This window comes from Triticum urartu, chromosome 1 (genome assembly GCF_003073215.2).
Source record: "Triticum urartu cultivar G1812 chromosome 1, Tu2.1, whole genome shotgun sequence".
Classification (NCBI taxonomy): Eukaryota; Viridiplantae; Streptophyta; class Magnoliopsida; order Poales; family Poaceae; genus Triticum; species Triticum urartu.
In genome coordinates, this window is record NC_053022.1 from 269,803,243 (window position 1) to 269,828,390 (window position 25,148).

General features: G+C 42.3%; 1 protein-coding gene across 1 annotated transcript; it reads left to right on the forward strand.

Moving 5' to 3' along the window:
• The first annotated feature begins 11,772 nt into the window (after positions 1–11,772).
• Positions 11,773–16,331, forward strand: LOC125507249 (mitochondrial import inner membrane translocase subunit PAM16 like 2-like). Its single transcript, XM_048671895.1, has 4 exons — positions 11,773–12,012; positions 14,609–14,696; positions 15,733–15,863; positions 15,947–16,331. Exons 1-4 carry the CDS (start codon positions 12,010–12,012, stop codon positions 16,073–16,075), a joined length of 351 nt encoding a protein of 116 aa, XP_048527852.1. The 5' UTR covers positions 11,773–12,009; the 3' UTR covers positions 16,076–16,331.
• Positions 16,332–25,148: the final 8,817 nt, after the last annotated feature.

The following is a 25,148-nucleotide window of genomic DNA, read 5'->3' on the forward strand; positions in this document are numbered from 1 at the left end:
TAAACCGAATCACACAGAACAAGGGAGTACCTTGCTCTGATACCAATTGAAAGTGCGTTATATCGACTAGAGGGGGGGTGAATAGGCAATTTTTATGAAAGTCTTCAAAACGTGGAAGTTGTGAAGACAAACGATCGAAATAAACCTATTACCCTGTAGCAGAAGGTAGACTACACTAGGCAAGCCATAGTCAAGTATTCAATAGAGTGAAAGCACAATGACTAAGAGCAGCAATGTAGTAAGGATCAAGTAGGAAGAAATTATGAAGCCAAACAGAACACACAGTCACTCAGTGAAGATAAAAGATAGTGCAATCATACAATGTCTTCACAAGGAGTAACAGTACGTAAAGAGAAGGGAAGGATGAAACCAGTGACTTGTTGAAGACAATGATGTGTTGGACCAGTTCCAGTTGCTGTGACAACTGTACGTCTGGTTAGGGCGGCTAGGTATTTAAACCTGAGGACACATAGTCCCGGACACCTAGTCCTGAACACGCAGCTCAGGACACCCAGTCCTCACCGTATTCCACTTGAGCTAAGGTCACACAGACCTCGCCCAATCACTCTGGTAAGTCTTCAAGGTAGACTCCCAAACCTTCACAGACTTCGTTCACCGGCGATCCACAATGTCTCTTGGATGCTCAGAATGCGACGCCTAACCGGCTGGAGGATGCACAGTCCTCAAGTGTAATAAGTCTTCAGATCACACAGACAAGAAGACTTAAGTGATGCCTAATTCTCTTTGGCTCTGGGTGGTTAGGGCTTTATCCTCGCAAGGATTTCTCTCTCAAATGCTTTGAGGTGGGTTGCTCTCAAATGACAGAAGCCGTACACTAACTCTAAGCACCCAACCGTTTATGGTTGTAGGGGGTGGGCTATTTATAGCCACAAGGCAACCCGACCTGATTTGTCCGAAATGACCCTAGGTCACTAAGGAACTGACACGTGTTCCAATGGTCAGATTTCAAACTCACACGGCAACTTTACTTGGGCTGCAAGCAAAGTTGACTTGTCCGACTCTGGACAAGATTCGCTCTCATAGTCTTCACTCGAAGACATAGGTTTTGGTTAGGCATCACTTCAGTCATTCTGACTGGTTCTCTTGGACCCCACTTAACAGTACGGTGGTTCCTATGACTCAACAAAGAAGAAAAAGAACCATGAAAGATCTAAGTCTTCGAGCTCCATAGGCTTCATGTGATGTCTTCTCTTGTCATAGTCTTCAATGTGAATATCTTCATATACCACCTTTGACTTCAATGTCTTCATACATTTTTAGAGGTCATCTCTGGTAGGAAAACCGAATCATTAAGGGACTTCTACCTGTGTTATCCTGCAATTCTTACAAACACATTAGTCCCTCAACTAAGTTTGTCGTCAATACTCCAAAACCAACTAGGGGTGGCACTAGATGCACTTACAGTAATCAGAGCCATCCCCAACTTAGGAGCCCCCTTCTTGATCGAATCGCTGACGTTGTTGAGTCTAGAAGAAAATGTTTTGATTCTTATAGGATTATATATATTGGAGAGTAGGATTCTTTTTACTCCTCAGTCCCTTCGTCGCTCTGGTGAGGCCTCCTGACGTAGAGTTTTGACTCTTCTCTCCTCAAATTTCACGATTTTTTTTAGGATCACGCGGGTATCTTGGAATCGTTCTGATGGTTTTGTGATGAGAACATTGTTCTTGGTGCCTCCTGGCATTTAGGGGTTGTGGCAGTATCCCGGGGAGTTGAGCTCCGAGGTGTTGTCGTCACAATTTTATCGTTGCAGTTCTGGAATACCTGAGTTCGCCGACATTGAAAATCTCTTTTATGCAGTTGTTGGTGAGATAACCTCGGCGCCACCTAGTACTGGGGCGGGAGTTTGGGAGTATTGCCATAACTCGTATAACGGATGGTTTTCGAAGGTTGAGGTACATGATTTCCGAAGGTTCCTTGGTTATGTGTTGAAGGATGGATACAACTGGATGTAGGTATTGTTAGTTTGGGTGAGATATTATGCTTCCCCTGTATCCCCAACACCTGATTGCATAACCAAAAAGTTTCGGGAGTTTATAAGTGGGAATTCAAGTAGCTCGTAGGAATTCTTTCCAACAGACACATGATACGATATGGGATCTATCATATGTTTGTTTCCGGCTTATTCTGCAAGCCAGCCCTTTGTTTTTTTGTTTTGTTTGTGGTATACGAGTTGCTTCGAAATCAAGTGTTGATTCCATACCTTTCCTAAGCGTTGTTCTTATACTCCTATGTGAATACCAATCCTTCATGATAATCGAGGATTGTCATGTCAACCCTTTTCAACCGGCGTGTTTCTCTTCAAGTGGATCCGATCATTTCAACATTCGCAATATCAACTTTAAGTATTCTCAATGGTGTTTGTGTCATTTGTCCCAAGTTGTCTTTGTTTTTCCCGCCCTCCCACCCTTTTTCTTCAAGGACTCAGATTTTTAATCAAGTATCCCTTTTATTGATGGGAAGTCTCTCCATTCTTTTCCGTCAATGTTCCTATCCGGTGATTCTCATGAAGATACTAACGGAGCCTCAAGTCCATCATTCTCCGTTCTCTTTCTTCTCCGGTGGATTCAAGTCAAGCTTTGTTGTTCATATCCCTTTCCTCGTTTTAAATGTTTTCTCATGCCAGTGCACTTCTTAATCATCCACCTCTTGCTATTCATGTTTATCTGGAGTGCTGAAGATTTCCCAGAAGATTCAAGTTTCTATTCGTAATCCTTTCAAGATATTTCAAGGTCTTACCTTATTCAAGCCATTTAATTCAACCGGTGCTATCTCTCTTGTAAATCATTTCAACGGTGCTTTTCTTTGAGCGGGCCCTAACCCACAGGTCTTTTCCTAGGATCTTACCTGACTCTTCTATTTTCCCGGTGTTATTCTCAAATCATTGCAAAGTATGACATAAGAATGAATTATTATCAGTCATATGTATTTCTCCAAGATCTTTCAAATTCTTTCATCGTTGGTTCAACCTTTCTAATTTTTCAGTCTGGAGTACCTCAAAAATTCATGGTGGTGTTTCTCATCGTCATTCTCTGCATTTGAAGACCGAAGAAGAGTTCCTCTTAAATCCTTATCCGTTCTCTTGAAGATTCTTGGTTCTAGCTTTACACCATCCTCTCATAATTGTTTTTGATTGTGAGAATTCTTTTCAACCATCCGAGCAATTCAGGAGTCTTTTCAGTTCGATTCTCCGGAGCCCATCATCTCAGAATTATTCATTCTCAGCGTGTAGCTATCATTCTCCAAATCTTACCGATGCTTCATTCAAATATCCTCTAATCAGTTCATGATCTCTTCGTTCTCAAGTATCAAATTCCCTCAAGTATCTTCATTCGTTTTTCCAATTCTTCCCGGTGAATTGTGCCTCTGCTACTTTCATTTTCAATTCTTACGGTGGTTCATTCAAGATTCCTCTTCTCTTGGTATCATATTGATTCATTCGTTGTTTCCAAATCCTACCGGCGGATCGTTGAAGACTTATTCAAGTTTGCGCTATATCTCTCCTTAATCCTTTTCAAGGGGAATAAGTAGAATGCCAAATCCGTTGCTTGTCATCAATTTAAATTGGTGAAGGATACGCATAACATAATCCTTATTCTTGCTTCATCCAAATGATGGATTCATTCTTCCGGAGTTTGTTCACGATAAGTAAATTCTCGGTTCAAGTGCTTCATTTTTCCCGGAGTTCCAAGATCTCTCAACTATATCACCACGAAGATTCTTCTAAATCATCGCAAGGCTTCACCTTGTGTTTTCAACTTCTCTTTCTTTCGTTATTCTTTTATTACCGGAGTTCTTCATGGAGGCTCTACATTGTGGTTCATCAAGGATTCTTTTCATTCTTCAATTGTTCTTCAAGATTTCTCTCAAAGTTATGTTCCACCAAACTATACTCCAAAATAAACATGGTGTTCAACACATGTCTTGTTTTGAGGAGTTCAAGCATTCTTCATCTTTCATTCCGAAGTGCAATTCTTCCTACCTTATCTTTTGAGGTGGTGTTATGTCATTGTTGATAATTTCCCTTCGCGTCTCATGATTCAACAATTGTCAAGAATGAGATAGTTAAACCCATCACTTTCTTCCTTGGAGTTATCTTGGTATAGATTTCACCGAAAGCCTTCCATTGGGAATGTTGCCATTATGGTGCTTATCTATGATCCAGTTTCCGCTTCTCATCTCGATGAAGGAGTTTTCATCTCCTTGTTGATATCAATCCAATCTATTGGTTTTGTTAGTGGCAGAATTTCACCTCAAGATTTCGAGATGTTTTCCATAAGCCCACAACAAGCTTACTCTTTTCGTTGTTGGTTTTCCAACAACTCTGTTCGACCCTTCGCCTAAGGATGCCTTTGCAAGCTCATTTGAGGTAGAGGATGTTGTTTTCTCCTCCGTTCTTTTAATTCCTTTTTTACATTTGTTTCGGAGGCAATGTGATGTTGCTCTCTTCAATCATCATATCGATTTGTGAGGATCGTCTTCTTTCATGCTTATCCATTTAACCGGAGTGTTGTGTCCTCTGCTCAAGTTCTTTTCATCTTATCAAGTCTTGCATCTCTTTTGGACCGGAGTGTTGTCCGAATTTGTTCTTCCTTGTTCCTCTTTTCTGACGGAGATAGTCAACTTCATTCATCTCCGTTGTATTCTTTTCTCGAAATGGTTTAACCTTTCAAGGTTCTTTGGTTTCACTCGTTTGTCAAAGAAGCAACTTAGTTTTACCTTTTATTCTTCCTCTTCCTTTTCTCTCCGGTGCCATCCTAGATCTCGGGACGAGATCCTCTCGTAGTGGTGGAGTGTTGTAACGCCCCGAGACCGATGCGCCGGGCGTCTCCCAGTTATTCGCCGTCGTTGCCATGTCATTCGCTTGCGTGTGCATCTTGTCATTCTATCATGTGCATTGCATCATCATGTTTTCAAAACTTGCATCCGTCTCGGCCTGCCCGTTCCTTCCGTTGTCTGTTCTGAGCCCAGACACACTTGCATGCGCCCGTGGCACGTCCGAAATATTATTTTATAAGGGGCCGGAAAATATTCTCGGAATGGGATGAAAGTTGGCATGCGGTGTTGTTTTGTTGTTAGTAGGTCGCCTACCAAGTTTCATCGCATTCGGAGTTCGTTTGATGCCTCAACGGATAACTATAGCGACAATATAGTTGGTCAAATCGTCGGACATTTTCGGTCTCCGGAAACAGTCGCCGGGCCTCTCTCTCTCTTCTCTTCTCTCAGCTCCAGACCGTCTACACAGTCCACTCACCGCCATGCCCAACCTAACCTCTCTCGTCAGCCCACGTCCCTACTCGCGTGCGCGTCCGAAAACCTCCCCGAACCCGACCGACACTCGTGTCCGTTGAGTCTGGATCATCACCCAACATCCCCAAAACGTCTTTGTTTATTTGTTGGACTTGCCCACCCTAATTTTCTCGACCGTCTGATTTGAATCGGAGGGCCAAAATGCACCCAAATCCACCTGCAATATATACTTGAGGTCCAACCCTAAAAATTAGGAGGCTTGTCCCATCAGTCCAATCCTGCCGCCGCCACCCGGTCTCGATCCATCTCGGGATCCATCCCCTCCTCGTTTTCACACACCAGCCATCTCCCCTCGATCCATCGATCTACCCAACCAGCCGCAGCCTCCTTCTTCCTCAATCCAACCAGCGACGACCCTCACTTCCAGGACCTCCTCCTCGCCGCCCCATCTCACCTCCAAGACCAGTCACTGGACCCGCACCCCTTGCTGCTTCTCCTTATCCCGTTCCCTCTCTCACTTGCTCTATGTCTTCTCCATGGAGACCCGCAGGAACAACGCTACCATGGTCGACCTCGACATGCCTCGCCGCCGTCGGGAATGGAAGGGTTGACCTCGGTTTGGTCTCCCCTTCTCCTTCGATGCACCACCAGGAGCAAAGCCTCGCTCCGCCCCGTCTTCCGAGCACACCAGCGCCTTGGACCGAAGCCACCAGGACCCCAGGCTGGCCCCGTCGCTCCTCCTCTTCCCTTTGTTTTCCTCCCGTCTTCTCACATTTGTCTCTCTCTCTCTCTCTCTCTCTCTCTCTCTCTCTGTGCGCCCGCGGGTCAACCCCGCTCCGTTCGGTGACCCCCGCTTGTTGTCGTCTCATTCCCGATCGGATCCGGAGGGATCCGTTCGGATCGAACTTTCCAAGCCTCATCGCCGGCCTCCCCTTGCTTCTCCGTGTGAGCTCACGAGGAGGACGACCCCAGCGCCAAGTCCCTTCTGCCTGCGCCGCCAGCTCGCGTTGACCCTGCCAGCGACCGATGCGTGGGCTGCATCGGGTGCCAACCGCCTGCGACGCCTGCTCCAGCGCCCCGCTTGGGCCTCCTGCCGAGCCGGCCTGCTCGACTGTGCCCCGCGGTGTGCCTCCACCTCCTCACCAACGGGCCAAAGCCCATGGGTGAGCTGCTCCCCAGCGCCTCTCTGTTGGCCCAAGTGCGGATTCGGCCCGATGTATATTTTTTTCTGCTATGAACGAATTTCGCTATTTCCAGAAAAACTACATATTTACAGATTACCCCTTGCTGTTCATGCTTTTAATAACTAATTAACCATGCATCGGATTAAAACAAACTTTATATGTAAAATGCTTAGAATTGTGTCTAGATTCATAATATCCAACTTTCATCTATGTTTGAAATGCTTAAAATGTTGTTTGCTTATATTTGCTCTAATGCCATGCTAAAATGATTTAATTCATAATTAATCAACCGTAGCTTGGATTTAAATAATCTTTATATGTAAATGGGGTAAAAAAATGCATAGTTTAACATGGTGTATTTGCTTTGCATGTTTAACAACTCTAAAATTGTGTTTAGGTCAGAACAGTACCAAATCTAATATATGCTCATGAGGTTCTTCCGGACTTGTTGCTTGTCGTTCCGGCCTCATTTAAACTTGCCTAGATAGGTAGTTTTCTTTTGCTTCACCCCTTGCCATGTTAAGAACATTTAATATTATTGGGTACATAAACGAGATAGAACTAAATAACTTGAATGTGGTGTTTCGTCAATATGCAACTCGTTGCATATTGAGCTCCACTTAACTTGTAGTGTTGTTTGTTGCACTTCGCCATGCCATGCATATTTAAACTGGACATGCATCATACTTGGTTGTGCATCATGCCTTGTTTATGTGATGGTTGTTTACTATGTTGTTTGCTTTTTTCCGGTGTTGCTTCTTCGGGTTAGTTCCGATAACGTCACGTTTGTGAGGATTCGTTTGACTTCATCCGTTTGTCTTCTTCATGGACTCGTTCTTCTTCCTTGCGGGATTTCAGGCAAGATGACCATACCCTCAAAATCACTTCTATCTTTGCTTGCTAGTTGCTAGCTCTATTGCTATGCCGCGATACCTACCACTTGCTTTATCATGCCTCCCATATTGCCATGTCAAGCCTCTAACCCACCCTTCCTAGCAAACCGTTGTTTGGCTATGTTACCGCTTTTGCTCAGCCCCTCTTTTAGCGTTGCTAGTTGCAGGTGAAGATGAAGTTTGTCCATGTTTGGAACATGGATATGTTGGGATATCATTATTATATCTTATTTACTTTAATGCATCTATATACTTGGTAAAGGGTGGAAGGCTCGGCCTTATGCCTGGTGTTTTGTTCCACTCTTGCCGCCCTAGTTTCCGTCATACCGGTGTTATGTTCCTTGATTTTGTGTTCCTTACACGGTTGGGTGTTATGGGGACCCCTTGACAGTTCTCTTTGAATAAAACTCCTCTAGCAAGGACCAACCTTGGTTTTACCATTTGCCTCACCACCACCTATACTTTTTCCCTTGAGAGTCGTGCTCCCAAGGGTCATTTTTATTTTAACCCCCCCGGGCCAGTGCTTGTCCAAGTGTTGGTCCGAACCGGGCAACCTGCGGGGCCACCTTGGGGCAACTTGAGGGCTGGTTTTACTCGTAGCTTGACCTATCTGGTGTGTCCTGAGAACGAGATACGTGCGACTCCTATCGGGATGTCGACACATCGGGCGGCTTTGCTGGTCTTGTTTTATCATTGTCGAAATGTCTTGTAACCGGGACTCCGAGTTTGATAGGGTCTTCCTGGGAGAAGGAATATCCTTCGTTGACTGTGAGAGCTTGTGATGGGCTAAGTTGGGACACCCTGCAGGGTTTTGAACTTTCGAAAGCCGTGCCCGCGGTTATGGGCAGATGGGAATTTGTTAATGTCCGGTTGTAAAAAACTTGACACTTAACTTAATTAAAATGCATCAACCGCGTGTGTAGCCGTGATGGTCTCTTTCCGACGGAGTCCGGGAAGTGAACACGGTCTTGTGTTATGCTTGAACGTAAGTAGTTTCAGGATCACTTCTTGATCACTTCTAGCTTTTCGACCGCTCCGTTGCTTCTCTTCTCGCTCTTATTTGCGTATGTTAGCCACCATATATGCTTAGTGCTTGCTGCAACTCCACCTCACTACCCTTTCATACCCATAAGCTTAAATAGTCTTGATCTCGCGGGTGTGAGATTGCTGAGTCCTCGTGGCTCACAGATACTTCCAAACAGTTGCAGGTGCCTATGATACAGGTGAAGATGACACAACCCAGCTCAAGCGGGAGCTTGATGAAGCTCATGTTCGTTGTGTTTTTTCATTTCCAGTTGATCAGTAGTGGAGCCCAGTTGGGACGATCGGGGATCTAGCATTTGGGGCTGTCTTCTTTTATTTTGGTTCCGTAGTCGGACCTTGATTGTATTCTGGATGATGTATGTTTAACTTGTATTTGTGTGAAGTGGCAATTGTAAGCCAACTCTTTATCCCTTTCTTATTCAGTACATGAGATTATGTGAAGATTACCCCTCTTGCGACAAACTTATCATGCGGCTATGCCTCTAAGTTGTGCCCTGACACGTGGGAGATATAGCCGCATTGTGGGTGTTACACTAACCTTCAAAACCTGGGCACAAAGGCTATTGGGATTCTGAAGCATAGCACCATTAAAGGCTTCTAGGTCACGAAAGCCTAGCCCTCCTTTAGGTTTAGAGACAATTATCTTCTTCCCGACCATCAGTGCATACCCCTCTTATCAAGTGATCTTGTCCACTGGTACTTGGACATATTTGTCATTAATTTCTTGCACAACCCTTTAGTGGGTTTGAAACCACCCGTAGAATAGGTTGGTACAGCTTAAATAAACTAACTTGAGAAGAACCTCCTTTGCCGCAGAAGATAACTTTTCCTCACACCACCCTTGCATCTTCCCACGCGACCTTTCACTTATATGCTAAAATTTATTGCTCTATAATTCTTCCTGCCGCCATTGGAGACCAAGGTATTTCTCCGTGAGATCCTCTCAGTGGATATTCAAAGCCATCTTCACCTCCGTCCTCGGGGATGCCCCAAAGAACACCAGAATCCTATGCTTGCTTGCACTTTGGCCAGAACCAAGCAATAATTTCCTAAGATCTCATTCGGACGAGAAACACTCCAAGCATCTACTTTCATGCACACTAAATAATAATTATGAAATAACAAATGGGAAATCCAAAGAGCACTAGTATGACCTAAATGACCATATCAATCCAACCACCATCATAATTGTAACATGCATGATAGTCCTTCACCGCACAATACGAATAAGTAGGAGAGCTAGCATCCCCTACCTTACACACCTCGATGGGTGAAAGTTCAACAAAAATTCCCCCATTGACCTTCACTTGAAAGTTCACTCACAAAACACACCGCATGACAAGTGAAATCCACACTTCATAAAACCAAGTTGATAGAGGCACGAGCGTCCCGATCTTTTAGAGAGATGATAATTATCGATTTGGTCGAGTTGACTTTACGATCCGACTACAAGCATGCATGACGTTGCGCCTCAGCAATCACTAAACCAACTCCTGGAGGTTACTGATGATGCCAGAAGGTCTATTCCCGCAGTCAATCAAATAACGAGCAAGAATATGGTAAACACAATCTAAATATTGCGAATATAGATGAAGTGTTGATAAAAGTGGGGTTCCGATAGCGGCCTTGGTCTGGTTGTTGGACACAACCGAAGTACGTGAAGTTGCAGCAATGACTAACTTTTAACTAATCAAAACCCAAGTCTAAATGACGCCTTAAGGGTTGTATTTATAGGGGAAAGAGAGGGGATTCGTCCACCCTTGGCAAGATGGGACTAAAACACCTCCTGAATCGTTTCCCCTACAATACAGACTCTAAAAGTAGCCTACGAAAAGGTTTTTCGAAATTACACAGAGTCTGACCCAAATGTAAGGTGATGCAACACCTATAATAAGGTATGGACGAAATTTTATGAAAGGTCATCTTGTATGTTTCGTCCACGTCCTTGTATGTCATCAGGGTGGCTCCAAAATACTGAAAACTCTGTTTTTTCCTTCGCGCACGCCTTCATTTCCACGCTTGATCAAAAACTCTAATGTTCATCCTTCTTGTCCATGTTAGACCCTTCAATCCTAAGCAAAGCAAATTTATCCAATTTAGACACCGTTATATTCTCATGAACATTAGAATCATTACCAAGAAACAAAAGTACCTGGTAATTTAATTGACATGCGCGATCTCCACTATTGTTTAATATGTGTAGCAGCAGGGGCTGTGGGTGTAACTATAATAGTGATGTCCTCATCATAAGTTGTTGCATAATAGCATGCAGATAAACCCATTGAGCCCGATTGTAAACCTTCATCATATCAAGTTTGGTAATTCACCATCCTTGTTTCTCTTTATTTTGCCTCATAGAATAAATACATTCATAAGATGTGAGCATATTATCAACTATTTTAAAAAATGCTCACCATGTACTCGAAAATGTTCAACATGTATTAAAAAAAGTACGACATGTATTTGAAAAAATGTTGAAGGTGTATCTAAAAAATGGTACACCAATATTAAAAAAACATTTAATGTTTATTAAAAAATGTTTGTGACATTTTCGAAAAATGTTAATGCACTTTTAAAATATGTTTGTGGCATTTTTTAAAATGGTTATACAATATACATGAATGTTCTTGTCATCTTGTAAAAATGTTTCATACCGTTTAAAAGCCACATAGAAACCGATAAATAAACACATAGAAATTGAAACAAAAAGAAGAAGAAAAACCACGCAAAAGGTTTGAAAACCAGTCCACATAACCTTTTCAGAATAGCTCCAAGGATGTTGGGCCGGCGTGTTTAGCGGAACAGTAAGACGTAGCGGGGCTATGTCTCGTAAAAAGTGAGATATGCTACACGAATCCCTTAAATCATAAGGTTTTTTTTTGAAATTTTTGGATTGCTTACCACATATGTCACGTGATCTTAAATTACTAGTTAAGGGGTAGTTTTTTGCAAAGGTCACTCCCAGATTTGTTGGTGGTGACCATTGTCAGTGTATTACTTGTCACAACCTGCGAGTTTTGTGCTTTCTTCCGTACTCATTTTTAAAACATTTTATCTCTTTTCATCATGAGTTTAAATCATAAACCTTTTTCACCATTGCGTTTCTCGCGTCAAGATTTTCGCAACTAGATATCATGTTTTTTTTGGGGAGCAACTAGATACCATGTTAATAGATTTAGGCTTTTTTCTTTCAAAAATCCGGAAAAAGCAAAAACGAAAACAAATCATAACCGGTAAATCACAAAAACCCAGAAACGGGAAGCCTCACGGTGCACATTTATGCTTCTCAGTAAGCACAATTTGTGCTTCACGCGGAAGCACGACTCACGGAAAAGAAATCATTTTTGCCCTGAAAAAAATACCCCCAAAAATCTCAAAAATACGTGCAGAAAAAGAAACTGTGCTTCCGCGGATGCCTCGCATAGTCGCATCTTCCGGAGCTTTCATTCCTCCTCCCGATACGAATCGCCGGCCCAGCGCGAACCGATCCAGACGCGAATTGGTGAGAAGCCGAGGAAAAGAAAAATCCTTTCTCCTCCCTCCCTCCCGCAGCTGCGAATCTCCTCCGGCGCGGCCTCCTTCCTCGGATCGATCGCATCTACTGCGAACGACCAGCCATGGTAAAGCGCCCCTTCCCTCCCCCCTCCCCCGACCGATTCTTTCGATGTTCACGCTGCGCACCTACGTGAGTTCGCCTTGTCGTTGCTGGTAATTAAGATCGATAGATAGTTTGTTGGCGCCAATTGGGGCCGAGGTCTCCAGGACTCAGGAAGGGCAGGTTGTTAGTGGGTCTGTCTAGTAGGATTGGTGGGTCTGTTTATCTGACGCAGACGACGCTGGAACCACTAGATTCACATGAGAAATGGATTGCTGGATAGGGGTTTCAGGGAGTAGTATGCAGTCTCACGGGATCTATCTTTACAACCAGTCAACCACGGACGACCACCGTTTTACATTACCATGGGCGTGGACAGATTTTGCATGGGGCAACATATCCCATACACCCACCCTTCGTGGTGTACTTATGAACTAATCCTTCGATTTGGGCATCAAGGAGGGTACTAACCAATCTCATTGGATGCTTTGGATTTTTTTTCTTCCAAAAGGGAGGTTAAACCTTGGCCTTTGCATCATACGATGCACACAGCCATCTCTACTGAAACAATGTATCGGATATCCACAGTTGTACAAGGAGATATAGCAAGGCCCAAACACAACCGGTCCATAACGAGATTACATCACTCTATGCATAACCTATTACTGGACCTCAATCCAAACCAGTTGAACGCATCCCATGCTAATATCTCTCAACATTTGCACCCAAAAGCCATAGGCGCCTAATTCTCTGCATGTTGGAGGAGACATATGCATGTTGGAGAGAGCACCACATATGGATTCATCTTGTAGCTCGGAAGATAACCTGCAAATATTTTGGAAGTTTTGCTCTGTTAAATACACAAATCATTACACAGTCCCAAATTGCCCATAATAAGGCACACACTCCCACATGGATTTGTGCCTTAAATTTTGGATGAATACTGGCCAACTAGTCTCCGAACAAATTCGGTATGCTAGTAGGCACAGACAGATCAGAATACTTTGTATGGAAACCGCAAATGTGTGTAGGCACATGTTTTCAGAATATATATGTGCCATAATATCTAGGAAGGTATTAAGAGTTCCAATCTTCTAAGGTTTTGGTATGATAAAATTCTCATTTTGAATCCAAGCAACTATTATGAGAAACTGCCGTTTTTGTTTACTTTCTATGATTGGCATTGTTCCGAATATCGGCCAGTTAATCGGCATGTAGGTCAGTTAATCACTACTCGGTGGGTCACAGAATATCCAATTAACTGATTTATCGGCCAATTAATTGGAAAATTCACGTATTTATCCCTGCTCGGGACCCGACTGATATGGTACCAGTTACCGATCTCCTGAACATTGATTAGAACTTCATTTTCTTCTCTTTTCATGATGTTGGCACGCTTGTCCGAGCTGGTTTCCCAGTTATCGTTGTACAGTTCCTTGGAGAGTCTACCCAACGATGTTATGATCAGGGGCGGAGCTATGTTGGGGCCAAACTGGGCCTTGGCCTGCCCAGCACAGCCGAAAATAGGGAAGGATGATAGAGAAACTTGGCTAGGAAAACAAGTGATGTGTGTAATTTTTTATCCTGGCCTGCCCAACATTCAGCCTGAAGCTCCGCCATTGGTTATGATGATGTCATCACTCACATCCTCGTAGGCTGCAAAGCAACTGCCAACATATCTTCTTTCTCACCACACATTTTGATTTTGCTAACGGTTCAAATGTGTCGAGGTCAACAATTTCTCAGAGATGCGTTATCTTGCCACATCACACCAGATCCATGACTCTTCAACGTTGATGACATCTTGAACCCCTCTTAACACTACTTCATCTTCCAATCTGCGATCATTTTGCATTGAGTTCAGCCTATTAGTTCCTATTGTTGTTAATTTGTGCCATACTTGCACGGTTGCACCGTAGTCCCCTGAATCTATGTGACCAACCAGTATATCTTACCCTCATATTCTCTACTGTTGTAACTTGTAAGGAGTGCTTGCTTTTTATTTAGAGTGTAGATTTTTCGTATCATAGTAATAACAAGGTTGCCTGTACTTTTCACCATCGAATAGTACTGTGTATCAGTTTTCTCACGAATAGTATTTCTGAAACTAAAACCAATAAGAGATGACTGAGCAACTGTACCCCTGAACACAGTTATAATCTGGATGCACCGAAATAATTATGCAGTGCAGATCTTTCTCATTTTACTCCGACTGATGGGATAATTTATGGCATCTTAGAGCGAATGTGATGGTCCTTTTAACTCGTGTTAATAGTATGGTACTCATTTGTATGAACTCAATATAGGTCATGCATATTTGCTCTGAAAAGGTTTGCACGGCAGATGTATTCTTGGTTCTTTGATTCGGCAATTGTAGCAACTTCGAATTAATTACCAAGTGTGTGGTGCTGGCATAGTTACACCTCAGTTTCTGCGCTTGTTTATCTGATTGAATTTTGGGCCTATAGTGCAGTATCATATTCACCGAAACTTGATTTCACCACGGGCATATTGTTGATTTACTGTTGGGTAGATTCTGGATCTCTATGATCTGACACTCAGGCATATTGTCCAAATGCATGAGACACTCATTTACATGTAGTTTCTTCTTGTAATTTCAGGCCGGGAAGCTAATTGCAAACCTTATTGTCATGGGCTCTGGGATTATAGGAAGAGCTATGCTTCAGGCATACCGAAAAGCACTTGAAAGTAAGTTCCTTCCTTATGATCTTTGTTCAAACCCAGACCTAAAGATGTCTTGACCTCCTTGTCCTGGACATAAAAGGATGGGAGCTTGATGGAAAACTACAGAATTTTGTAGTCAGTGGTCACTAATCTGGAATAACTTTGCTGAAAACGAGTGAAATGAGATGGCAATTTTGTGTTGTGCTTGTAACTTGTCAGGTTCATAAAATAAAATATTTGTCGTAACAATCTTATTTAGTTTCAGTTATCTTGTTTTAGCATTTCTGAAGTATGATAGAAATGTTGGCATTCGGGTTGCAGCTTTTGGTGTGTTATAGCTTATCCTAGCTTTTCATCCTTTTGACGTAGTATTACTACTTCTGTTCGTTTATAGATGATTGCATTGGGGATGCAGCTTTTGGTGGATTACCACTACAAAATATTTGTATATGTGGGTTTCTAGCTTAGAGAACGAGAAGTTTAGCCTTATAAAAACAAGTTTAAACATTCAGGGCTTATATTGAACTTAGGTTATCTGCAGACTGCATATAAATTAAAATAGTAGGCTTGTTATGCTATCGAACTCATGGGGTACATAAATTTGGCAAAGAAAAGTATATTCTCTGTTTTACCAAAAAGAACGGGATTATCTTGATAGTTTTTTATTGCCTAGTGTTCACATGCAATACACAAAACCTCTGATTTACAACAAAAAAAAACCCGATTATAAGTCTGCTTAGAATTTACTCAAAACAGACCTAAGATTCATTTAGAGTAAAAAATTATACGTAAGATGTCATGTGTTTATCAGTGTATCATAATAACAGTATAGATATTTCACAATAAAAGACATTACAGGTAGGTGCTTTCAGCCTCTGTCTTTTGAACATAATATATATCCTGCTATAATGAGTCTGTACAAGATGGTTATTACCTGCCAAACTCTCTTCTGTGACTATTTATCCCTAAAGGGTTAGGAAATTTATTATACATATGCACCTCCTTATTGTTATTTTTTTTAGATCACCTCTTTACATAGATTGCTCCATTATTCTGCTAGATGCAAATAAAACTGGTGTGGCCCATGAAGCAATCAACAATATCCGTAGGGCCAGCAAGACAATGACCGAGCAAGAAGCGAGGCAGATATTGGGTGTGACTGAGCAGTCGACATGGGAAGAGATTGCACAGGTCTTCTCTTATCTTCACTTGGCTCCTCGCTATTCGCATGTGCAGTGCTGACTACAACCTCTTATCAACCATGTTGAATGCAGCGGTATGACAAGCTATTCGAGAGAAATGCGACATCTGGGAGCTTTTACCTCCAATCCAAGGTTCACCGGGCCAAGGAGTGCCTAGAAAATGTGTACCAAAAGAACAAGCAAGATGGAACTCGGACCTGAAATTCGCATCTTTAGAATCCACTGCCTAGATACTGTTACTATACTCCCTTTGTATCAAAAAAAAAAACGTCTTATATTTTGATACAGAGGGAGTATATTCTTTCCTCCCTCTTGAGAATGTACATACCAACAATGGTTGCTTCTGTTGTATCATCAATAAAAATTGAGCGCAGCGACGGTGAGCTCTTTAGAGAACTAATTGTAAGCCATCACTGAATTCTTGTATGGCATTCAGCATGAAATTTTGTTGTTTTCATTTGATGATTCCATGAGCCGTAGCAGCCGTGCTCTTGCACTATTGGTCCATTCAGTAACATCTTATCTATGCGAGACTGGAACCATTTCTTCTCATCGTTGGAATATTTTTCCGTCAGGGGCCTGGAATGCAAATTCGTTTTGAAGACTGCAATATGTGTTGTCTGTTGTGCCGATGGTCTGGTGTTCGGCCTTCGGGTTAGGCTGCCGAACAGAGCATATTGTGCACAGTTTTGGTCAATCAGCTTCAGAATTCTGCACAACAGCAAACCAGTCAGCATCCACTGTCTCTCGCTGATCCAAGATTTGGACGTGCCAATGGCCTGGAATTTTAAACGTGTTGAGCAGCTTGAGCTCGTGTAGTTCTGTACTAATAAGAGTTGAGGTGAGCAATCCGAACGATGAGCAAATGGACGGTGGATGCTTTGAATGGGCATGACATATTTTCTATCGGCAACGTGTTTGTTTTGCAAAAATCAGGTCTATTACAAAGATTCCGATACAAAGCACCTCAAATATAATAAAAATGACATCAAAGATCAAGTCTATTAGAAAGATTCTGATAGAAAGCACCTCAAACATAATAAAATGACATCAAGGTTTATGGACCATCAAACGACCATTAACGCCACCAAAATAAACCGTCGACACGCCACTGCCATTGCGCCAATGGATGTTCACGGAGAGCTGACCAATACAACAATGCCGGCATCCATGGACAAAATTTGGAAAATTAGTTTTTTTCATCGGACTTGCTTTTTCTGGGACGCTAAAATCTGGGCCACTGATCCACCATCCTCGTCAAGTAGTATTTTGCAAAAGGCGGTTGCTAGGCATTAGGCGGCCCATATAGAAAGATCAGCCGGCTGGCTAGCCGCCCAATCACAGCTCACAACTGTCCGATTAGTCGTGTGTCATCTCGTCCTTCCTCATACACATGTGATGGGGAATGTTGGATGGAAAACAAAAATAAAAATCCTACGAAACGCTCAAGATCTATTTTATGGAGATGCTAGCAACGAGAGGAGGAGTGTCTACATACCCTTGTAGACCAAAAGCGTTAACGATCTAGAAATCGTGGTTGATACGGTCGTACTCCCTTCGCGATCCAATCCTATCCGGTGCCGAACGGACGGTACTTCTAAGATGTGCACACGGCTCGATGACGTATCCGCCTTCTTGATCCAGCAAGGGAGGGTGGAGAGGTAGATAGGATCTAGGCCAGCACCATGATGTGGTGGTGGTGGTGGAAGCGTAACTACAGCAGGGCTTCGCCAAGCGCTACGCGAAGGAGATGGGAGAGGTAACGGCCAGGCAAACGGGTGAGCCTCCCCCTTGCGCCCCCACCTTATATAGGGGTGTGGGAGGGGGCGGATGTGAAGGAAATATGCCCTAGATGCAATAATAAAGTTATTTATATTTTCTTATATCATGATAAATGTTTATTATTCATGCTAGAATTGTATTAACCGGAAACTTAGTACATGTGTGAGTACATAGACAAACAGAATGTCACTAGTATGCATCTACTTGACTAGCTCGTTGAATCAATGATGGTTATGTTTCCTAACCATAGACATGAGTTGTCATTTGATTAATGAGATCACATCATTAGAGAATGATGTGATTGACTTGACCCATCCATTAGCTTAGCACGATGATCGTTTAGTTTGTTGCTATTGCTTTCTCCATAACTTATACATGTTCCGATGACTATGAGATCATGCAACTCCCGAATACCGGAGGAACACTTTGTGTGCTACCAAACGTCACAACGTAACTGTGTGATTATAAAGGTGCTCTACAGGTGTCTCTGATGGTGTTTGTTGAGTTGGCATAGATCGAGATTAGGATTTGTCACTCCGATTGTCGGGGAGGTATCTCCGGGCCCTCTCGGTAATGTACATCACTATAAGCCTTGCAAGCAATGTAGCTAATGAGTTAGTTACGGGATGTAGCATTACGGAACGAGTAAAGAGACTTGTCGGTAACGAGATTGAACTAGGTATTGAGATACCGACGATCAAATCTCGGGCAAGTAACATACTGATGACAAAGGGAACAACGTATATCGTTATGCGGTTTGACCGATAAAGATCTTCATAGAATATGTAGGTACCAATATGAGCATCCAGGTTCCGCTATTGGTTATTGACCGGAGATGTGTCTCGGTCATGTCTACATAGTTCTCGAACTCATAGGGTCCGCACGCTTAACGTTCGGCGATGATCGTATTATGAGTTTATGTGTTTTGATGTACCAAAGGTAGTTCGGAGTCCCGGATATAATCACGGACATGACGAGGAGTCTCGAAATGGTCGAGACATAAAGATCGATATATTGGACGACTATATTTGGACATCAAAATGGTTCCGGGTGAGATCGGGCATTTACCGATGTATCAGGAGGTTACCGGAACCCCCCGGTAGGTATATGGGCCTTATTGGGCCATAGTGGGAGAGAGGAGAAGGGAGCAAAGGAGGGGGAGCCCCCCCAAGCCCAATCCGAATTGGTAGGGGGGTCGGCCCCCTTTCCTTCCTCCTTCCTCCCCCTTCCTTCTTTCCTAATCCAACTAGGGAGGGGGGGGGGGGGGGAATCCTACTCCTGGTGGGAGTAGGACCCCCCTTGGGGCGCGCCTAGGAGGCCGGCCCCCTCCCCCTCCTCCACTCCTTTATATATGGGGAGGGGGGCACCTCATAGACACACAAGTTGATCATTGATCTCTTAGCCGTGTGCGGTGCCCCCTCCACCATAATCCACCTTGGTCATATCGTAGCGGTGCTTTGGAGAAGCCCTGTTCCGGTAGCATCATCATCACCGTCATCACGCCGTCATGCTGACGAAGCTCTCCCTCAACACTCTACTAGATTGTGAGTCCGTGGGACGTCACCGAGCCGAATGTGTGCAGATTGCAGAGGTGTCGTACCTTCGGTGCTAGGATCGGTCGATCGTGAAGACGTACGACTACATCAACCGTGTTGTCATAACGCTTCCGCTTATGGTCTACGAGGACAACACTCTTCCCTCTCGTTGCTATGCATCACCATGATCTTGCGTGTGCGTAGGATTTTTTTTGAAATTACTACGTTCCCCAACAGTGGCATCCGAGCCAGGTTTATGCATAGATGTTATATGCACAAATAGAACACAAAGGAGTTGTGGGCGTGGGTATATACATATTGCTTGCCGTCACTAGTTGATTCTTGATTCAACGACATTGTTGGATGAAGCGTCCCAGACCGACATTACGCGTACGCTTACGCGAGATTGGTTCTACCGACGTGCTTCGCACACAGATGGCTAGTGGGTGTCTGTTTCTCCAGCTTTAGTTGAATCGGATTCAATGAACAAGGTTCTTTCTGAAGATCAAAAAGCAATCACTATACCGCGTTGTGGTTTTTGATGCGTAGGTAAGAACGGTTCTTGCTCAGCCCGTAGCAGCCACGTAAAACGTGCAACAACAAAGTAGATGACGTCTAACTTATTTTTGCAGAGCATGTTGTGATGTGATATGGTCAAGACATGATGCTAAATTTTATTGTATGAGATGATCATGTTTTGTAACACAGTTATCGGCAACTGCAGGAGCCATATGATTGTCGCTTTATTGTATGAAATGTAATCACCATGTAATTGCTTTACTTTATCACTAAGCGGTAGCGATAGTCGTAGAAGCAAAAGTTGGCGAGACGACAATGATGATTCGATGGAGATCAAGGTGTCAAGCCGGTAACGATGGTGATCATGACGGTGCTTTGGAGATGGAGATCAAAGGCATAAGATGATGATGGCCATATCATATCACTTATATTGATTGCATGTGATGTTTATCCTTTAGGCATCTTATTTTGCTTAGTTCGACGGTAGCATTATAAGACGATCTCTCACTAAATTTCAAGGTATAAGTGTTCTCCCTGAGTATGCACCGTTGCTACAGTTCGTCGTGCTGAGACACCACGTGATAATCGGGTGTGATAAGCGCTACGTTCACACACAACGGGTGCAAGCCAGTTTTGCACACGCAGAATACTCGGGTTAAACTTGATGAGCCTAGCATATGCAGATATGGCCTCGGAACACTGAGACCGAAAGGTCGAGCGTGAATCATATAGTAGATATGATCAACATAGTGATGTTCACCATTGAAAGCTACTCCATCTCACGTGATGACCGGACATGGTTTAGTTGATATGGATCACATGATCACTTAGATGATTAGAGGGATGTCTATCTAAGTGGGAGTTCTTAAGTAATATGATTAACAACTTAAATTTATCATGAACTTAGTCCTGATAGTATTTGCATATCTATGTTGTAGATCAATTGCTCGCGTATAGCTTCCCCGTTTTATTTATGATATGTTCCTAGAGAAAACTATGTTGAAAGATGTTAGTAGCAATGATGCGGACTAGCTCCACGATCTAAGGATTATCCTCATTGCTGCACAGAAGAATTATGTCCTTGATGCACCGCTAGGTGATGGACCTTTTGCAGGAGCAGATGTAGACGTTATGAACGTTTGACAAGCTCGGTATGATGACTACTTGATAGTTTAGTGCGCCATTCTTTACGGATTAGAACCGGGAATTCAAAAACATTTTGAACGCCACGGAGCATATGAGATGTTCCAAGAGCTGAAATTGGTATTTCAGACTCATGCCCGTGTTAAGAGGTATGAGACCTCTGACAAGTACTTTGCCTACAAGATGGAGGAGAATAGCTCAGCTAGTGAGCATGTGCTCAGAATGTCTGAGTACTACAATCACTTGAATCAAGTGGGAGTTAATCTTCTAGATAAGATAGTGATTGACAGAGTTCTCTAGTCACTATCACCAAGTTACTAGAACTTCATGATGAACTATAATATGCAAGGGATAACGGGAACGATTCCCAAGCTCTTCGCGATGCTGAAATTGGTGAAGGTAGAAATCAAGAAAAAGCATCTAGTGTTGATGGTTGACAAGACCACTAGTTTCAAGTAAAGGGGAAAGGAAAAGAAAGAGGAACTTCAAAGAAGAATAGCAAGCAAGTTGCTGCTCCCATGAAGAAGCTCAAAGCTAGACCCAAGCCTGGAACTGAGTGCTTCTATTGCAAAGGAAATGGTCACTGGAAGTGGAACTGCCCTAGATACTTGGCGGATAAGAAGGATGGCAAAGTGAACAAAAGTATATATTTGATATACATGTTATTGATGTGTACTTTATTTGTGTTTATAACAACACCTCAGTATTTGATACCGGTTCAGTTACTAAGAGTAGTAACTCGAAGCGGGAGTTGCAAAATAAACAAAGACTGATTAAGGGCGAGGTGATGATGTGAGTTGGAAGTGATTCCAAGGTTGATAAGATCACCATCGCACACTCCCTTTACCTCCAGGATTAATGTTGAACCTAAAATAAATGTTATTTAGTGTTTGCGTAGAGCATAATATGATTGGATCATGTTTATTGCAATACGGTTATTCATTTAAGTCAAGGATAATTGTTTTCTGTTTACATGAATAAAACCTTCTGAGGTCATACACCCAAGGTGAATGGTTTATTGAATCTCGATCGTAGTAATACACATATTCATAATATTGAAGCCAAAAGATGCAAAGTTAATAATGATAGTGCAACTTATATGTGGCACTGCCATTTAGGTCATATTGGTGTAAAGCGCATGAAGAAACTCCATGCTGATGAGCTTTTGGAATCACTTGATTATGAATCATATGATGCTTGCGAACCATGCCTCGTGGGCAAGATGACTAGAACTCCATTCTCCGAAACAATGGAGAAAGCAACCGACTTATTGGAATAATACATACTGATGTATGCAATCCGATGAGTGTTGAGGATCACGGCGGGTATCGTTATTTTCTGATCTTCACAGATGATTTGAGAAGATATGGGTATCTACTTGATGAAACATAAGTCTGAAACATTTGAAAAGGTCAAAGAATTTCAGAGTGAAGTGGAAAATCATCGTAACAAGAAAATAAAGTTTCTGCGATCTGATCGTGGAGGAAAATATTTGAGTTACGAGTTTGGTCTTCATTTGAAACAATGCGGAATAGTTTCACAACTCACGCCACCTAGAACACCACATCGTAATGGTGTGTCCGAATGTCATAACCGTACTTTATTAGATATGGTGCCATCTATGATGTCTCTTACCGATTTATCACTATCGTTTTGGGGTTATGCATTAGAGACAACTACATTCACGTTAAATAGGGCACCATCTAAATCTGTTGAGACGACACCATATGAACTATGGTTTAGCAAGAAACCTAAGCTGTCATTTCTTAAAGTTTGGGGCTATGATGCTTATGTGAAAAAGTTTCAACCTGATAAGCTCGAACCCAAATTAGAGAAATGCATCTTCATAGGATACCCAAAGGAAACTGTTGGGTACACCTTCTATCACAGATCCGAAGGCAAGATATTCGTTGCTAAGAATGGATCCTTTCTAGAGAAGAAGTTTCTCTCGAAAGAAGTGATTGAGAGGAATGTAAAATTTGATGAGGTAATTGTATCTTCTCCCGAATTGGAAAGTAGTTCATCACAGAAATCAGTCCTAGTGATTCCTACACCAATTAGTGAGGAAGTTAATGATGATGATCATGAAACTTCAGATCAAGTTACTACTGAACCTCGTAGGTCAACCAGAGTATGGTCCGCACCAGAGTGGTATGGTAATCCTGTACATGAGGTCATGTTACTTGACCATGACGAACCTACGAACTATGATGAAGCGATGATGAGCTCAGATTCCGCGAAATGGCTTGAAGCCATGAAATCTGAGATGAGATCCATGTATTAGAACAAAGTATGTACATTGATTGACTTGCCCGTTGATCCGTGAGCCATTAAGAATAAATGGATTTTCAAGAGCAAGACGGACACTGATAGTAGTGTTACTATCTACAAAGCTCGAATTGTCACAAAAGGTTTTTGACAAGTTCAAGATGTTAACTACGATGAGATTTTCTCACTCAGAGCGATGCTTAAATCTGTCCGAATCATGTTAGCAATTGCCACAGTTTATGAAATATGGCAAATGGATGTCAAAACCGTATTCCTTAATGGATTTCTTAAAGAAGAGCTGTATATGATGCAACAAGAAGGTTTTGTCAATCCTGAAGGTGCTAACAAAGTGTGGATGCTCCAGCGATCCATCTATCGACTGGTGCAAGCATCTCGGAGTTGGAATATATACTTTGATAAAGTGATCAAAGCATATGGTTTTATACAGACTTGCGGTGAAGCCTGTATTTACAAGAAAGTGAGTGGGAGCACTACAACATTTCTAATAAGTATACGTGAATGACATATTGTTGATCGAAAATAATGTAGAATTTTCTGGAAAGCATAAAGGAGTATTTGAAAAAAGTTTTTCAAAGAAAGACCTCGATGAATCTACTTACATATTGAGCATCAAGATCTATAGAGATAGATCAAGACACTTGATATATTTTCAATGAGTACGTACCTTGACATGATTTTGAAGTAGTTCAAAATGAAAAGATCAAAGAAGGAGTTCTTGCCTGTGTTGCAAGGTGTGAAGTTGAGTAAAGACTCAAAACCCGACCACGACAGAAAATAGAAAGAGAATGAAAAGGCATTCTCTATGCCTTAGTCATATGTTCTATAAAGTATGTTATGCTGTGTACCAGACCTATTGTGTACCTCACCATAAGTTTGGCAAGAGGGTACAATAATGATCCAAGAGTGGATCACTGGACAGCGGTCAAAAATATCCTTAGTGGAATAAGGAAATGTTTCTCGGTTATGGAGGTGACAAAGAGTTTGTTGTAAAGAGTTACGTCGATGCAAGCTTTGACATCGATCTGGATGACTCTAAGTCTCGATCTAGATACATATCGAAAGTGGGAGCAATTAGCTTGTGAGAGCATTGTAGACATATTTTTTTTGCAAAATACATACGGCTCTGAATGTTTTTTTGACTGTGAACGGCTCTGAATGTGGCAGACCCATTGACTAAATTTCTCTCACAAGGAAAACATGATCACTCTTTGGGTGTTAATCACATAGCGATGTGAACTAGATTTGACTCTAGTAAACCCTTTGGGTGTTAGTCACATGGAGATGTGAACTAATCACATAAAGATGTGAACTATTGGTGTTAAATCACATGACGATGTGAACTAGATTATTGACTCTAGTGCAAGTGGGAGACTAAAGGAAATATGCCCTAGAGGCAATAATAAAGTTGTTATTTATATTTACTTATATCATGATAAATGTTTATTATTCATGCTAGAATTGTATTAACCGGAAACTTAGTACATGTGTGAATACATAGACAAACAGAATGTCACTAGTATGCCTCTACTTGACTAGCTCGTTGAATCAATGATGGTTATGTTTCCTAACCATAGACATGAGTTGTCATTTGATTAACGAGATCACATCATTAGAGAATGATGTGATTGACTTGACCCATCCGTTATCTTAGCACGATGATCATTTAGTTTGTTGCTATTGCTTTCTCCATAACTTATACATGTTCCTATGACTATGAGATCATGCAACTCCCGAATACCGGAGGAACACTTTGTGTGCTACCAAACGTCACAACGTAACTAGGTGATTATAAAGGTGCTCTACAGGTGTCTCCGATGGTGTTTGTTGAGTTGGCGTAGATCGAGATTAGGATTTGTCACTCCAATTATTGGATAGGTATCTCTGAGCCCTCTCGGTAATGTAGATCACTATAAGCCTTGCAAGAAATGTAGCTAATGAATTAGTTACGGGATGTAGCATTATGGAACGAGTAAAGAGACTTGCCGATAACGAGATTGAACTAGGTA

Bases quoted from the DNA above. Each gene is read 5' to 3' on its own strand.
- LOC125507249 (XM_048671895.1), top strand. The intron at 14,697-15,732 runs GTAAGTTCCTTC...TTATTCTGCTAG, and splicing joins ATACCGAAAAGCACTTGAAA to ATGCAAATAAAACTGGTGTG. The intron at 15,864-15,946 runs GTCTTCTCTTAT...TGTTGAATGCAG, and splicing joins CATGGGAAGAGATTGCACAG to CGGTATGACAAGCTATTCGA.